At 43.6% G+C, this 18,886-nt stretch overlaps 1 protein-coding gene across 2 annotated transcripts in view; it reads right to left on the bottom strand.

Moving 5' to 3' along the window:
* LOC128306451 (uncharacterized) overlaps positions 1–18,886 on the bottom strand; it is a 39,766-nt gene that overhangs the window by 9,572 nt on the left and 11,308 nt on the right. Inside the window, exon 1 of one of the 2 annotated variants that reach the window (XM_053043971.1) lies at positions 504–857. The exons of the other annotated variant lie outside the window; for it this stretch is intronic. Coding sequence (XP_052899931.1) covers positions 504–857 — 354 coding nt within the window. Of the gene's footprint in view, positions 1–503; positions 858–18,886 lie in introns of those variants that run through there. 2 annotated transcript variants of the gene reach the window in all.

Genomic DNA, 18,886 nt, shown 5'->3' with positions numbered 1-18,886 from the left:
GCTGATTCACCATTACCCGAATGTTTTAAAACACTCGCACCAAGAAGATTATGAAGAAATCGCGACATCGTTTGAGAATTTATTCCTATACAGGCAGTCCCCGAAATACGCTATAACCCAGGGAAAAATCCGCGTATGTCGAATCCTGGCGCAAATTCGTTTATACTTCAAAGTCAGCGAGTCGAATTCCTTCTCTTGGTTTATTTAGCGAAGCAGACAATTTTTAGAGAGATTACATTAAAATTAATTAAAATCATATGTTTTCTATGACGAAAAAGATATTTTCGACCAAATTTTCGACCAACCTTTTTGATTAGATTTGGTGCTACAAACTAGCTCATGTGTCAACTTTCCAAAAAGAAAGGAACCGCGTTGCTCGGGGACTGCCTGTACTCTACTTTTACCAACATATCTTTACTGCAGAAACAAAATAAAAACGCAACGATTGTTTGTACAGGGAATGGTGGCGAAAGAAATAATCTAATTACGTTTGGGAGGCTTACTGTTTCGCAATTCGGTGTGCCGGGTTCGGTGCAGCAGCTGTTACTGGTACCGCTTCCAGCATGGCGGTAAACGGTCCCGCGGGTAGAGGATGATGATGCTGACCGGCAGCCGACACCACCACCGTCCATAAGGTTTACCGTGCCATCCGATCCGGTTGCTAGCGTCTCGCAGCTGCCCACCTTCCGGGGTAGGTTGAGCGAATAGCTCTTGTACAGATACTGGCTGCAATGCGGTATGCCCTTCTGGCGTTGGTGCACCTGATACGTGTGACGCCATCCGAAGATGCCGGTAATTTTGTTCGCCAGTGCCGGACACTTGGGCGGCAGCTCGAAGATGTTCGCTTTCTTCTTCATTCTCCTCTCTCATGCGGGCACACATACACTCACACTATTGTGAAGATTTCCGGAGCGGTTGGTCCATACTGTAGGCCGTGTGTTGATTGGGTGTACTGCAGTAATTCTTCCTGGTGTATCACACCATACGGTTTGAAGAAGCACGGATGGTTGTTCTCTTACATACACATTTTTCACTCGTAATTACATTACACTTGCTTTTTTTCCTGTACACAACACTGCCCAAAGGAAGATAAGAGGACGCAACACCCAATAGAAAAACAAACCTTTGCATAGAATGGAAAACGTGTGCACTCAGTAACCATAGACAACTTAGGAATAGCTCATCCTTTATGGATAGCAGTAACCCAATAATTTTGCTTCCAAACTCCAAGTTTTCAACCAATCACTACTGCATTTACAATTGAGCTTTATAGACCACAGTTCTAATACGTCCGGACAAAAGATGACACTATCTCCCCATTTTGAAAATAAAGACGCAAATAATTGACACAATCTCAGAGTTATCTCACACACCAGACACAACAGACCAACAAGATAATTTCGCACAAAAGCCAAACCATTCGCACATACTCGCCGCTTTGCTGTTGGCAAAAGTTCCCTCTTACGCCATAACCATTATCTGTTTGCGCGTTGCTGTGTGAATAATTGCCCTGACCTAGAATGCCCAAGAAGAACTCAATGCGCAACGCGATTAGAAATATGCTTGCATCTTTCTTCCAGGGATATCGTTATTGTACGAGCGGCTAACTCCACTCAGGGTTCGCCAAACATTTGCAAGTCACCTAGAATTCTGAGGCATCTGAGAATGAGGAATTCTGAGGAATCTCTGGAACAGGAACTTCAACATATCACAAAGTCACCGAGAATTTATGAGGAATCTCTGGAACAGGAACTTCAACATATCACAAAGTCACCGAGAATTTCTGAGGAATCTCTGGAACAGGAACTTCAACATATCACAAAGTCACCGAGAGTTCTCTGGAGTGGAACTTCAACATATCACAAAGTCACCGAGAATTTCTGAGGAATCTCTGGTACTGGAACTTCAACATATCCCAAAGTCACCGAGAATTCTCTGGAGCAGGAACTTCAACATATCAGAAAGTCACCGAGAATTTCTGAGGAATCTCTGGAACAGGAACCTCAACAAATCATAAAGTCACCGAGAATTCTCTAGAGCAGGAACTTCAACATATCAGAAAGTCACCGAGAATTTCTATGGAATCTCTGGTACTGGAACTTCAACAAATCACAAAGTCACCGAGAATTTCTGAGGAATCTCTGGAACAGGAACTTCAACATATCACAAAGTCACCGAGAATTTCTGAGGAATCTCTGGTACTGGATCTCCAACAACTTCTAACTGCAAAACATACAACTTTCCGAAGTCATTGACCACGTGACAATAATTGCTTAAGAAAGTCTCATATACTCTCACTGAAATGTTTAAAAGGCATCGTCATATGAATCAGGAGTAGTTACCGAAATTAATATCTTAAAACTTGGAACTCCTTCTCCTTCTGTTGTGTCCCCGGGGGAAGCTGCAAGAGTGTTATCCAACATTCCACCATCTTGATTTTTCTAACAAACATAAGATACAGACGGATACACAGTGCTGGTGCTTACAAGTTGCATCGAACCAGTTACTGGCTCCTGCTTCTCGCTGCCACTAAATGTGAAATCAAACAACGCGCTAGAAGCACACCGCCAACTAAATGTTTGCCGATGCCATTACTCGTTTAGCAGGGTGGACATTATTGACAGTTCGTTTATCGCAAATTAGCATTGGTCCATGTCATGCTGGTGCGTCGATCCAGTGTAGCCCTCTGTTTGTCTGAATTGCGGACAGTATTCTCGGACAGACTGTTCGTGCTGGACGTTACAAAACTAAGGGTTTTTTGCGGGGGAGAGATTGTTTTTTTATGGTCCCAATGTCTCCAATCTTGGAGATCTTCAATCTGTCTTGGAGATATAACTCCCATACCTGGAAGGAGAGGCTTTCCAATGCTTTTGGGATTGGGGGCTCTTGCCTCTTAATTAACGTTGAGCAATATATTATAACCAATGTGGTTCAATTTTAAAATAGAGCTCTCACCCTCCCCCCAAACGGGGGAAGGTTAGAAGAAAATGGCCCACTTTAGATCATCTCGGAAGATTATTATTTCTCCGGCAGGTTTTTGTCAGAAATTTGAAGGAACTTCAATGCAATGGCCCTTCATTCTGTCCCTACACCCTCCATTCACCTGGTCTACATTAATCTCACACACCGTGGGCTTAATGTTTCTGCTGACGTTTATTGCACCCTTCGCTCCCAAGCCTTCGCAACCCCTTCCTCACCCCTGGCAACACCACCCACTACACATTTATTCCATCTCTGTAAGAGGAAGGTGGTCATCGTTCGAACACAAAACAAAAACTGCAATAACCCACCGGGGGCGGGGAGAGAAGGAAAAGCCTGAAGATGAAGCGCGAAAGAGAAAACACACGCGAAATTCAACGGGAAAACGATGGGCTTGAAAAAAGAAATTCATCACCGATGAAGAAGGGGAGAGCTCGAGATTGAAATGAACTACTGAGCGGAGGGTTGGATTTGTTGGGTGGAGTAGGAGATGCCGGTGAATGACGGAGCATTGTAATAGAAATGTGCCAGAAGTAACGGAGCGCGTTCCGTCCAGCCGCGGGAAGAAGAGGTTTCGGTTGTGATGAAGATGGAGAGCAAAAAAAAACGGAACAGGCAGATCGCGTAATGAGATCGGACCACCAGTGCGCGGGGCAGTGGGCAATGCGGGCGATGGGTTGAATCAACCGGCCTCCCCCCCCCCCCCCGAAGAAGGAACACGTGGGGGGGGGCGTGCATTTTCCGAATGGGGTGCCCGATTTGATGGGAAAACTTCATGGGCTGCAGCACGATACCACACAGCGATCAACAAATGGCGCTAGAGAGATATTGGAGGGTCCATAATACTGTTATATGGGACCTTCCTTTCGGATTTTACATCCGTTTGAGAAGCAAACAAAAAATGGAAAAGAAAATGGCAATGTTCCAAAAAGCGGTTTTGCGGAAGAAGGCGAGCAACGGAGCAGGGAAGAGTACAATACATGATTGGCTTCGTGGTTTCCGACTTCGTGTAAAATATGAAAGCACATCAAAATGGCAGCCAGACATTGATTTATGGTAATAGAATCTTTATCCTTTTTGGACACTGGGACGGATTCACTGTTCCTTTAACACAGAAATAAAAACACTCCTGTAACAAACGTGTCCGGGCCACTGACATTTCTGCAATACGCTGTAATTTACAACCCGATTACTATTTTCCATTCCGTTTTTTGCGATGGGGTTGATGGTAGAGTCTGCCATCCCCGCTTGACATCAGCCTTTGCATCCGTCCTCGGCCAATAGTTTGGTTCTCGTTTGGTCGTGTGGCTTTGGGAGGGTTGATTGCTGTTTTTCCCATTCCGATTATGATGCGGTGCAGGAGTATTCAAACGGGAAAATATATATATGTATATACACTACACACAGAGATAATACACGCCGTTTTTCTTCGCTTCAATAAGTACACACATGCACAGCTTCGCCCAGATATTCACCAACCCCATGTGGCAGTGATGTGGTTTTGCAGCAGACGACGAACCCCATTTCCCCACTGTTGGGTAGCAGTTAGTGTTGGAGGAAGGGGGGGGAGGGAGGGAGGGGAGAGAGGGGGGTGGTTGGAAAACGTTTTCGATTTTCCACCACCGTTTGTGTTTTCGAAGCGTTTTCGATGTGATGCGATAAGCGAACGCGCGCTGAACGCTGGAAGGAAGGAAACATATTAACCTCCAACATTCCGCCTCCCTCCTTACCACCCCCGCGCACCCCCTTAAACATCGCAAAAACCTTGTTGTTTCTCCTTCCTTTCACTGCGCTTTGATTAAATATAAATGCATTTTTTTTCCTCCACGTGTAACGCAATTGTAGTACGGTACACAGTGTTTGATCCGTGCGCGAGTATCAAAAAGACCGCTGGGAACGAGACACGATAACATAACATTCTGCAAACATAAACAAGCCCTTTATACCGAAAACCGATTAAAATGAGGCGTTTGGGGCTCGAAAAAGCGAAAGCGACCTGATCTCTGAATTGTCCGGAGGTCTTCAATATGGCGCTGAAGACTCCCCCCAAACCTTAACATTAGAGCGGGGGGGGGGTTGAGTGGCGGATGATGGTAAACACACATTTACACAGTTGCATTCGGTAACGGACACTGAGACGACTGCAGAGAAGGCAAGGGTGGAAGAAAAAACACATTTTCTTCGCTTTTCATCTCTCACACGCACAATGCATCTCTCTTCAATATTCTCATCTCTTTCTCTCTCTCACGCACCCCACCTTGATGCAAATTCATTTCGGAAGCTTCGAGTCGTGTGCGAAAACTGCTACTTCCTGCATACACACACACACACACACCATTGACACGTCTTCTCGTGTTTTGTTGGAAAACTCGTGTGATTGAAGGAAGCAGCCACGCGGGGGGGGGGCTGTTTTCCGGTTTTTTTTTTGCGTCGGAACACTTTGCGGGTTAAGGAAGGGCACACACCATTTGCGATCTCCATCTGATGTGGTTGATTGGTGGGGTTCGTCGCAAGGTGGCCACGCACACCAATCCTACCCTCCTTGCTGTTGTGATTGTGGCTGAATCAGCTGTGCGAAGGTGAGTTCAATGCTGTGGAAACTCATCTGGCGTGGCGGAGGTGAAGATCTTCCGGCTTTCTGTTCTCCGATTGTCGAGATCACTTAAAGACAGGGGAACCATTTTTTTTTTCTTGTACTCGTTGCATCGTTGCTCTACACGTGAAAACGGATATCACAAAGCGAACAGACGACAGACAGCACACACCGGGAAGTCAGTCAAGTGGATTTTAATAACTTTTCCTACAAACACACACACACAGACGAGACAAGCACATCGCCGAGACCCCGACAGAGAGTCCGGGCGCACCCTTGGGCGAAGGTAACGGCCAATTGTTACGGTGACCGAACCAACCCACCCTTTTCCCCCCATCGCAAACCTCCCACCGCAACCCGCAAGAAGGGGGGAGGGACAAATACAACAGCAACAAAAAAAAATAAAACGAGCTCGTTCTCGTTTGTTGGACGAAATGTAAAGCTCTAATTGTTGTATTTGCTGCTCCACAACGCAAACCCCTTCCCTCTCCAAACCCACCACCCTTCTTCTTCTTCACCCCATCACAAAAAACCCACCCCCCGTGGGGGGGGGCGACACGTTCGAATGGAACCGCACAAGACGCGAAGGAAACCCCGTGTACCGAGCTATACGGTATTAAAAATTTGCCACAACCACTTGCACCCCCCCTCGTGCATGTGTGTGTGTGTGTGGGGGTTTGTGTTTTTTTCTTCAACCCCTTGCACAGCTTCCTCCCCGGCCCACATTCATCCCCGCTTCACAATGAACCGCATACAAAGCACTAGCAGCGCAGCGAACAGCCTCCTCTCGATGGAAATCAAAGTTTTGCAAATTGGTAACACCAAAACATTGAAGAAAAAAAAAACACGATCGTGTGGTGGCTGCTGTTGTGAGCACGATTGACAGTGGACGACTGCATTCCGCGCCTTAGCCGAGACGGTTTTTTTTTGTTGCTTCGCTCACACAACAATTCCTCCCCCTACAAGCACAGCTGACAAGTGTGACAGGGTAATTCCGACGCTCACCGTGCACACGCACACGCACACACACACAAACACGCACACACCCACAAACATACGCAGCACCCTGGTCTGCTGGTCCTCTCTGTGGTGTGCCTGCCACGGAAACCGACGCGTGACTAACTCCAAAATACACCAACCAACCAAACAAAACGGCCACGGCGGCAACCTAGATGTGCTGCTTTTTTTTTTCTGCGGGAGATACATAATGGAGCCCGCCAGCGGCACACTGGGCTTGTGTTGTTGGAGTACGCAAATTGAGCGTGATTTGTGTGCTGTTATTCCGCACAGCAACTTATTGTAAACTGTTAACAAATAATGCTTTAGCTGATTTAACTGATTTGGTGCACCGCATTTGACAAACCGAACAGTTGAAAATTGAGAAAAATAATCAATTGTTACAAAAAATAAATATCCCAGAACACTTACACATTACAATAAACAAATCTTTTGAGACAATTAGACATTTTAGTTTTCTTCAAACGTATAATTTAAACTTGCACCAAAAAGGGTGGACATTATTGTGCGAGAAATTATTGTGTGTTTTATAAATACAATTTTTCCCGTCTGAGTTTTAACCTCATCATTTCCTACTGTGTCTAGCGTACTGAAAGAGTTGTGGGGGACTTGCCAAGTTTAAATGGGGTTGAAAGAAAATGGAAAAAACTAAACATTCGCTCGATCACGTTTAGACTTTTCTATCTTTCTCGCTCACTCGCACGATCGCACGATCGCTCTCTCTCTCTCTCTCTCTCTCTATCTCTCTCTCTCTCTCTCTCTTTCTCTCTTTTCTCTTTCTCTCTCTCTTTCTCTGCCCTGTCATCAAAACGGTCAACATTTGCGTTGTTGGATTTTAAAAAAAAGAAAGCGCCTAAATGCATGCAATCAGCAACACACAGGGGTGTCCAACGCGGTTCTCGATCGAGTGCCATTAAGCATAAAACAGTGCGCGATGCATTTCGAAAAATATTCTTTTTTTAGATTTAATTCGTGTTTATTTCCCTATTTTGGAAAAGTATGGTTTGGATCAAAATGGATATTTTTTTTAGTTCGTTCAAAATTGTTCGATGTTCCTTTTTTTCAAACGTTGCTTAATCCGTTGCGCCCGACTGACCCCTACTGAGGGAACCCACTTATTTTATCTTGTATGTAAGAGTAAAACTGTACTATACAACTTAAAATATTTAAATTAACTTTACGAAAAACGATACCTCTAAAAAGACAAAATATAATGCAAAGCCAAAAATAACTACTCGCTCATACGAAGGACGCACCAATTTGGTTTCGTGTTGGCGGATGATCGACAGTCGAATTGATGCCGAGGGCATAGAATTACAGGAAACAAAAGAAAAAAAAGAAGAAATTGTTGAACAAAGTTGAAAAGAAATTGCTGATTTAAAGAATGTTTGCCATTGCACAGATATTTGTCAAACAGCTGAACAATGCTGTTTTTTTACGAAAATTATCTACCCCTTTTTTCCCAGACTAACTTAGCTTACCAATTTGTATGGGAAGTCAAACGTCAAAACGCATATAAAAAAACAAGCTTAAAGTATCGTTTGATTGGTATTTCAGAAATCCTATTTTACGATTTAATTATTTTCCTCTCATTCATTTTGCCAATAAACCATCAGATTCAATAAATGCACAATCCTAAACGCATTCATTTACGTAATTATTATACTTCATCTTTTTTTTACGTTAAAGCGAAACCGCAGAATAAAAACATTCACAAAAAAAGTTGAAATCGGAAAAAATTCTATCGCTCATAAATCATCCCTTACAAACAGTTAATGGCGATGATCTTTAACGCCCCCATCATCCTTATAACAACATGAAAGCATTTTTGTTTATCGATAATTGATTCGCGGTCGTAAAATTGTAACCGTTTGGATTTAAATGTCAATCATTCGGGGGTGTTCATCCGAGTGTTCATTTGAGTTGGGTTCATCCCGAAAAATGCGGCGACGGTCGGTGTGTATATGCCGCTAATATTACGAAGCCCAATCATTGAATGCGCAGCAACGGATGAACAGGTGAACGCAGTGTGTATGCGTGCCGTATAGGGCTTTTTGGGCGCTTGTAAGGTTGGGGAAACGTTGGGCAAAAGGGCATAGAGAGAGCGAGGGGAATAAACAGTGCAACGTTCGTATGAAAGGGACACCGAATACGAGAAAATGCGAATGAAAAAAGAGTGGAGCGATGATCGTGTAGTACGTAAAAGAAATACAGGTTGATGACGTGCGGGAAGGGTATGTGCGGGGATGCGTGTGGGGAGGGTTGGGGACTAGAGGGTTGGTTGCACGAGAGAACTCGATAAACCGGTTTTTCGTTCTTTTACACCACTGTACAAACACCACTTCTCGTCGCTTGTCTACCAGCGCGGAATACACCAACAAACGGACAACACACACAGCGGTCGAAGGCTTTTTTTTGCGCCTGGAGGATTGCGTAGATATACCTTCGCTTCGCGATGTGTTCGCTTCACCCCTCCCCCACGCGTTTCGCGTTTCATTCCCTTTATCCGGTTAAAGGCTCCGCGGCGTATCCATTCATCTCACCTATACACACGCCCGGTTGTTTAGGTGTTTCTCTCGCGTCGCTTTGCTTCGTAGGCTTCTCTTCTCTCTCTCTCTCATTCTGGTCACTTCCTTTTGGTCGCGCTTGCACCAATCCAACGGCCAACAACATGGCAGCGCGTCATCAACGGGTCATTTTATTTCCACGATGCACGTGGCGGCGTATGCACGGAAGACGGTTCCAAAGCTAGTATGTGCGTGTGTAAGTTTGGTTTGGATTTTACTATGCCTTTAACGATTTGTTGCTTCCCATCCCCGGCAGGGTAAAGATCACCAGAGTTTAAACCCCTCCGGGCCCAGTGGAAAGAGGAGGAAAAAGAGAAGCAGCAGGTCGTGGCAGGGGGGAAATACACGCTGTAACTTTGTTTAATCGACATTGTTGAAGGTAGGCTTCGTGAAGACTGGTGTGCTGCGCTGCACGGTGCGGTTAAGGGTATTGGTATGTAATGAAGATGTCTCTCCGCATCGGATCGTACAAACAAAGGGACGGTTGTTTCCTTTGCGCAAGGTACGCCGCTCGAAGGGGAGTGAACGTGAAGAAAAAAAAACCGGCTTTACTAGTCCAATTGTAACGACCAAAAGCGCTCATGAGATCATCATTCATAATGATTCATCATAGTCCAGAATTTCCACACCAGTGTGTGTCTCAATATGGTGTCGGGGGGTTCTTCCAAACTTTGATCCTGCACCACCTCATGTTTAGATTACGCACTACTCTCGCTCAAGGATCCGGGGAACGCTCTTAGCAGACGCACGAAGGCCAAACCTATGAATCATCCTTCCGTGCTGTCGGCTACGGAGCATCATAATACACCGCACATGCAAACGTTTGCGAATTGCTCCAAACAACAAACAACTCACACTTTATTTGCGCACTCACCACAGTCCCCTTCGCTTCAAATGCCGCCAACACACACGTACCACAAATGGTAACAACATCAGATACGCACAGCGACATGTTTAATACATACCAGCGGATCTAACCTTGCTCCACACGGTAACGATTGAATGGTGATGATCAGCATCGCCGCAAAAATGATGACCAAGCACCACGTCGCCACAAACTTCCAATTCCAATTCCGTGCGTTCTCACTCTCACTTTTACTCCATAGATATTTTGCTGAACGGGGCCACACCATTGCATAACTCATCTCGTCGCACCGCGGTACACAAAGAGACAAAGAAGCCACACACACACACAGTCAGGTGGAAAAGTTGCCCAAAGCTAAACTTTCGATGAAATTAAACTCCACACATCTCTTCTTAGTGCGCATTCGTAAAACCTTGTGAGCATACATGCGTTAGAAGTTGATAGCTCTGATCAGATTTATGTGAAGATGATCAGATCTTGATGAGATGAGGAACGAAAACAGAGAAGAAGTATCGCTTTTCTTGCCTGGATTGTTTCTGGATGTCTGAAGCTCTAAATATTTCGAACTTTGAAAAGCCAATACAGTCGGAACCCCAACCCAATAATGATTTCTAGAACTCGAGTGTAGTAGGAGTAGTGACATTGCGAGGTTACATGTGCTAGAAGTTGATAGCTCTGATCAGATTTATGTGAAGATGATCAGATCTTGATGAGATGAGGAACGAAAACAGAGAAGAAGTATCACTTTTCTTGCCTGGATTGTTTCTGGATGTCTGATGCTCTAAATATTTCGAACTTTGAAAAGCCAATACAGTCGGAACCCCAACCCAATAATGATTTCTAGAACTCGAGTGTAGTAGGAGGAGTAGTGACATTGCGAGGTTACATGTGCTAGAAGTTGATAGCTCTGATCAGATTTATGTGAAGCACACTCATCTTGATGAGATAAGGAACGAAGTATCACTTTTCTGGAAATTGTATTTCAGGTCCGAAGTTGTCCGAAAAGATATCTGAAGTTGCCAATACCCTCGTCTAGTCTCAACATAAGACTCTTTTAATATCTAGAATTCAAGAGTAAGCTGAATGTCTTTTGGTAATCACTCTATGTGGTATGTCTAGACGGAGATCAAATCCTCAATCTCATATAGGTATTCCCCTCCAATTTCCTATAGGTCTCCTGTAGCAAAAACTGAATTACCAGGCCAGATTTATCAGCTCGTTAAATCCAATATAGCTCAATAAACATGAAGACTCATTCTCATGTAGAATAATAGTAGAATAACAGCTACATTCGTAGATCCCGACGAATTAGGATAGGAGACTTCAATATCACAAAGAGAAAGTTGAGAGCCTTATACATTTCATTCTTTCTGTTATAATGCATCGAAAGTCCCAACCTGTTATCGTCATGTTTTCGTAGTCTATTCTTGGACTTGACAGCGCGTGTTCAGATGGCGAATTACCAGCTCAAGTGTTATCGGAAGTTTGTAACTACGGACATGGTTATATCCTAGTGCGCTTCTACTCTTGCCTTATATTTGCTGCTAAATATACGATGTTTACATGTCACTCGGCTTAACTACTGTATAGGTGCTTAAGACTTGTGCTTAAACTGAGATAGAATACTTGAAGTTATCTTTCATCTACATCGTATATACCAGAGCGCTACGAACGTTGCTACATTTCTAGAAATAAGAAACAAGAGCTATGAGTCAAATAGGGGTTGCCACTACACTTGGGATGTTTAGTGGACATATCAATGTTTAACTACCCCCTTTTACCAGATGGGTAGTCCTCCAAGCTCAATGGGCGTTTTTACTGTAGCTTCTGTACTGGCCGTATCTTACCGTACAGAGGGCCGCCCATATGGGAGCTAAAAGTGTCGGTTTATTTGCGCCATAAGCGCACAGACTGTCTGTGATTGTTTTTCCATCCAGCGGCAAAACCACCCGACACCGAGATCACGTAAAGATAAGTGATCCACTGCGCAGTGTGCTCCATTTGGATTCATTTTTTTCTTCTCCGCCCGCTGAGAAGCGCCAAACCGTACGAGATACGGGCAAAAGTGTCAGTCAGATAATTTACGGTAGAAGATTAGGTTAGCAGCTCGGCAGGCGTCACTGTGCTCGCACACACAATCTGGCGCCATTGCCAGTGCGTACGCAGCAGATCAACATACAGCGGTCATACTCTGTTCGGTTCTAAGGTTCTAAGAAGGTGTAAATATTAATAGTCCTTGCAGGAAACTGTACCCTCAATTAGCGTCAACGAGGCGAAAAAAAGACGCAATAATTTGTTCTAGCGACATAAACGTTATCAAATGTCTTCGTCGCATATTCTCTAATGATGTTCCAGAAACCGACCGCTAGACATTGAACGTAAAGCCACATAAAGTTATGCCTTCCTTACACCTCTCTACGACCTCTGCAAGTAAAGCACACTTCCTTTCATAGTCCTAACCTTAAAACTGTGTGTCACACAGACGGGTGGGGGGGGGGGGGGGGGGGGGGGGGAGGCGTGCAGTTATGGCAGACATCTCTCCCCCAACAGCGATTATCGGTAATAGCACGCCCCAACTGTGATCGGCTTCGTCACCGTCACCTATTAAAATGTATGCGACTTATTGCAGGGTTAAACAATTTCAAAAATTTCGACACACAATATTTAAAATAATCAGTAGTCCAATAAACCACTTCGTCTACACTATTGGACGGCAATATATAAATCGCAGTCAAACATACACTATCTACTTGCATAAGCTTGAATTGTCCCCTCGCACACTGGCAAACTTGGCATGAAAACCCCTGTAGGGGTTCGACTCGACCTAGAACTCGCACAAAGCCGCGTGGTTCCAACGTTTATCGCATTCAGCATTTATTGGATAGGAACTATAAAACAAGACCACGTAAATATACGCCGGTGTTTACAGTAATTAACATAAACCAAACAATTAACGAGTATTGGCCGGGTGTTGATAGGGTCATATACCTGTTCAATGATGTAAGCCCGTTGATTTAGGTTATTGTGCATAGGTTTACATCTGCTAACTGGCAATTGCATGGAATATAACAATATTACAGAGATACCAAAGACACCTTGATCCCGTGGAAGGAAAGGTCGTTTGGGTTGTAACAATTCGCTTACCGAATAACACTGCCATATATTGACTTACCCAACCGGGTACCACAATGTTAAGATAATTGAATAATCCCCTGCTCGCTTCGCTTGAAGGCATAAAGCCACCCATCCGATCGATACTCACCTGCAAAGAAAAGGGCATAAAGAAGGTTCAATTAGTGTGAGGTAATGGACAAATGTAGAAGGTAAAAATAGTAAAACCATCAAACGAGTTCGCCGTTTAAACTCAATCAAATCCAAACAATTCACCAAGTTTGGTTCCACTTACGCTAAATATTCCACTTAATTCTTTGTTCCACTCTACCCAGACGGCCCAGACGAGCGAATGAATTAACCCGGCAATGTGCAACTAACGTAACAATCGCCCACACACTCCACAAAACACAACCCAGGGATAACATTCCAATCCAGTCCCGCGGCCGTGGAATATAACCCTGGAAGCCTTGAACAGCTATAACGCGCGGCCCACGCGGTGGGTGGGTTGGCGGTATCTTAGTGGATAGAAATTAATTTATCACCTGACAGTTGTTGTGAACCTTTATTTTATTTCCATACGTTTGCCGTTTTAATTTCATTTCCGTTCTAAACCATTCCCGAGTCGAGCGGCTTTCGAAGGAAGTGGCATCGAACTGGCAAGCGCAACAAAGCTAGGATTTTGTTTACTCCTAACTGTGTTGCATTAATTATACAAACACAAGTAGCGCAGATGAGCGGGGAGGAAGAAGCCGTATAAGTTTGATTACTGGAAAAAAAACCGTTCTGGTATGAAGCCAAACCGCCATGTTTGAATTTGCTGTTATCTATTTCGTTAATAAACTAGAATGCGCACTAGCACCAAGGTGAAGGGAAAAGTGTTGTGGTAATGCAAAGCAATGAATTCTCGATAAGATTTGTTATGATTTTCGATGCGAGTGTGCCACTACAGCCTTAAACAATCAGTTGTCAATTTTTAGTTAATTGTTATTTGTCATTTTTTCTTGTAATTTATAACTCTTAAATTTTTTGGGACAAGTGTACGGAAGGACTTTTAAAATATAAAACTGTTATATTATTATTGGTAGAAAGTGTCAAAAATACAAAACATTTGCCACAAATATTAAAAAAGTACAATAGAAATGAACACACATGAGAACAAAATAATAAAAACTAATTAATAAACAAAAAACATCACAAAACACATTGAAAGTGACAGTTGTAAATGCGATAAATTAGAATTTGAAATGAAAAAATAGCCCTTATCACAAAAACATTACATTGTGAGCCAGCCAAAGAGCAACAAACTAAAGACGATCAACAAATTGGACAGATAAAACAAAAACAAAAAATAAGGACAAAATTGAAGCAAATTATAGAAATAATGCACTTCCCAGTAAATCACTGCATGGAAGCACGAAACAAGCGGGGAAGGCAACATCGGAAAAACGGAAATAGAAATGATTGAAGTTAATAGAAGGAGCCAGCACACACACCGAAAAAAAAAAACTAGGTTACGAGTTCAACATTCCGCTTCGGAAATGAAACGAAACAACAACAAAAAAGCAAAGAAACAACCGAACCAAAGTGAATAACTTCAACACTTTGAGCGTGCGCGCACACAACCCTTCACTTACCGCGAGCTTACTCCGCCCGCCTTTGCTTGGCAATTTTACTTTCCGTACAACGCCGGGCGGGCGGGCGCGGGTGTTAGAAAACCGTGGAAAACACAAGAAGAAAATGCGAAAGCAGCGAGCAGGTGTGTGTCTGGGGGGGGGCCGGAATGGGCAGGAAAGATGGTAATGTGTTGCTAATCGGTATACCCCCCACCCCCTCCAGTGGGTTCGTCCTGGTGAGCGCGGCAAGGAGGGAGTGTGGAGCATGGGTAGAAAGAGCGAGAGTAAAAAGTTGCAGTTTGGCGCAGTATCCGCGAATGCGAACGGAAGAAAGCATGAAAGGAAAGCCAAACCAATTTTCCCGCGTCCCTGCTCTGCCGGGAAAGTGAGGAAAAGCACAACACGCACCCGCACAGCGGCGACGTGTGCGCAACAATTAAACAATTTTCACATAACATTCTTGCACCTTTTTTTTCCCACGAGATGGGGGTTAAAAATCGAGTTACGCACTGCTGTGGGGGAGTCGCTTCATTATGCTTTTATTTAATGATAAATCGTTCTTGGTTCCTTGACTGTTTATATCATTTCTGAAAACTTTTTTCGTTTTAATTTTTTACATTTGCAAAGAAGTTTCGAAAAATTTGAAAACAATTTGAATTTCCAAGGATTTCTAGTAATTCTGAGCAGCGGTTTGTTTTGAGAGAGTATTTCTGTTTAAATTCACTACATTCAGGTTAAAATATTGAAAAGATAATCTCAAGACCGCGAGTTTTAATTTTGGCCAATAAAAACAAAAACACCAAACTTTACAGGGTTTCTTGAGATATTACCAATAAAATGGGTTCATAGCAAAAATAAAAATAAAACAAATCCAAATATTTACATCACATCAAAAAGTCGGAAATAGAGTTTTTTAAACTAAATGAGCAAATGGAGGAAGTTTTAAGCCTCAAGGTAATTAAAGCCACACAAATTTTGGGAGTTTTTAAGTGGGAGTGAACTATAATACATTATCTCTCGTTAATCAATTCTTAAGGGATTTCGAGAAACTCTCATAGAGCATTAATAAACAAATTCGCAAAGAACTATTTTGCGAAAAACGGGCTGGACATTTGAAGTTTATCCTTTCCTTTATTCTTCTTATTTCCGTATGGCTTAAACCTATTGGAACCTAAAGTATAATTGCCACATTAGTTTGGTGACATTTTCTTCTCTCAACAGTGAAAGGGCACCTTTTTTGGGTGTTCCTGGTCATAATATATCTCCCCTTATATTAAAGGAAACCCAAAGTTTATTTTTGGACATTTTACTACCCAGAACAATTACTATGCACCACCGCATTTTTTCACTTCTATGTCGTAATTTTTCCTGTTGCGGGACATTTTATGATCTAACCCATAAACTATAGACGTAGCACCCCACATTACTAATCGTCCATAAATTGAAACTATTTAAACAAACTAAATTTTCCATTTACTAGCGTTCACATCTTGGAATGCATCTTGCACCCCCCTCTCTCCCCTGTGTCGTGACATTTATGGGGCAGTAACATTTAAATACAGTTGCAAGTTTATAATTAACCACACTTGGTCCAGCATAAAACGAGGGGTGACTAACAAAAGTCAAACCCTCACAAAACCCAAGTGTTGGAGTTTCCGCTTTCCAATCAGCTCGCAAGCAATCATGGAGAACGGGGCACGGCAGAATCGATCCTGCACGAGGCACGAGAGTGCTTTGGACCCTGGGGGAGTGCTGTAAACAAAAGGGAGGGTAGGAAACACACAATCAAACCGCGTTAGTGTTGCCCAACGGACGACGAAAAATGTAAGCTGCACAAACGAACCATTCACCGCCACCGTACGTGACCAAACACGACGAGATCGAGTAAGGGGAGAGATGCAGAGAGGGAGAGAATAAAACAAGCGGAAAAGGAATTTAGACTGGAAAATTGATCATTTTTCACTCGCCCGATCTACCCTTTCAACCCCGGCAGAGAGCCTTAAACTGCGTTGACCATAGAGCACACCGCACCGCGGTACTGCATGAATGAGTAAGCGACGAACCCTTCCCACTCTATAGTCGTTTGACCTTTTTTTCTCCGTCTTCAGCTAATATTCTTCGCGCAAAATACGCGCAACCTCACCAAATTATCGAGCATTTCTGTTCGAGCCCTCGCCCTCTGTTCCCAAACGCACTTTTACTTCCCATTGGGAAACGAGAGGAAACGAAAGCAAATTGGTGATGCATTGCTGTTTTACGTATGATGAGCCCGTTTCTGTACAGCAGCACAAAACGTAACACTAATCGCAACGGAATGGCAACCGGCAACCATACGCGAGATTGCATTTCCCACACACGGCGGCGACGGTGGTGTGTCAATGGCAAAACCGCGCGACACACCAACGCAGAAAGAGATGAGAGTGCCATTGGTGGCCAGCACTTCGGCGAAGCTAGTGTGAAACCCACCGCGTTGCATTGCACATTCGGATGCCGCGACATGCACACATTCACTATCATTTAACGGTCGCTTTCGGTGGAAGAAAGTGCAACAATTTGTGCAGTGGTGTTGATGGATTGTGTGGACGAGGTTGATTCACCCCCATTCGCGTGCGTCATTATCGTTGCGATGGGCGGTCACGGTTAGCGAGCTGCAAGTTCAAATGCCAATAACGGGGGCCGTTGTTAACCAGGGTGTGCTGCAAAAAGTGTGGGAAATTTGCACATTCGAACCACAGTGAAATTAAACAAATAAACGATTTTTCTTATGGTGCCGTGACCAGGATACAGCATTCTACTCAATGCAGTAGGGCCCGTGATGATGCAATGTGTTGTTGTTAGGGTGAATCTGATTCAAATTCTACATGAATGGTCATGTAGACTTATTGACTCTACATTACTATAACATAGAGTTCCCGAAATGTGTAAAAACTAATTTTGAATAAAATTCCATTTATATTAGATTTATGCACTATTAGTTCAATATTACGCAATATTTATGAAAATGCTTCCAAAAATTACGATCTCAATTCTCTCTCTCTCTCTGGACCGATCATTTGATGGCAAAACAGACCAAAAACAAACAAAGGATGATCGTCCATTTTGTTTTCTATATCAGCAGCTAGATAGCTGCTAGATTGTTTGACAGATGTGATAAAAGCTATATAAATAAAATAAAAATGTACATCCCAGTAAGTCACCACAATAAGCCTGAGTAATGGAAATTTTATCTTACTGCTTGGGAATCATAAAATAAGTGGAGGGGAGGGAGGTTTATACTTTTACTATACTTCTTGCTGAGTGAGTGGATTGTAATGGCATAGAAATAGGCATCTCTCACTACCTGCAAGTATTCTGAGTTCAAGAAGAAATAAAAGCAGAGAGTTAGGCAAATCTGATGATGGAATAAAGCGTCGGTGCCGTGACCAGGATACAAAATCTCTAGAGCAACGAGGTAGAGGTGTTTTAGCGGCCAGAAAATGTACAATTATTGCAATTAATAACTACAGCAGCAACGTAAATTTCCCGCAGCATTTTACTTCCCACCCAAAGAAGGGCAATTATTTACAAACAGTTTCGTAAAGTGTTTATCGCTGCGTGTGGCTGCGGTGGTGGCATGCTAACAGCTAACAAGAGGATCCTTAAACGTTTTGATTATCGTTTCGTTTTTAACTCTCCGCATAGCCATCAACTGGTGCTTTCCAGCAAGGCCCTTATAGTGTTACCACGTTTCGGGCCGATAGCTTTCCCGGCGAAGTTCGTCATCCTCTCTAAGCTATCTGAACGCCCCAAACACGGCAGCTAAACGGTGAAAAGGCATTTTTAGCAAATCTCGGGCAAGCACACCACCACCCCGCACATATCATTGCACGGGAGAGGGCAAGATGAGCCGCACACGAATTAAAATGCTACCGGGTTGTGTGTGCGCGCACACCACACAAAACGTAGATGGGCCCCTCACAAATTGCTCACGTAATCGTCAGGCCCAAAACATCCCCTCACCCGAATCGAGCGCCACCCAGTTATCACACCATTAACCGACACAGGATGAGCGGCTTGCGGAACGAGGGGCAGGCCGCTTAGGGTTTACAAAAAAAAAATGCCTGGCAAATGGATTTGAGAGGATCGAGCAAAAAAAACA

The sequence above is a fragment of the Anopheles moucheti genome, chromosome X (assembly GCF_943734755.1).
Source record: "Anopheles moucheti chromosome X, idAnoMoucSN_F20_07, whole genome shotgun sequence".
Taxonomy (NCBI): Eukaryota; Metazoa; Arthropoda; class Insecta; order Diptera; family Culicidae; genus Anopheles; species Anopheles moucheti.
This window is presented reverse-complemented; position numbering and strand designations above follow the sequence as displayed.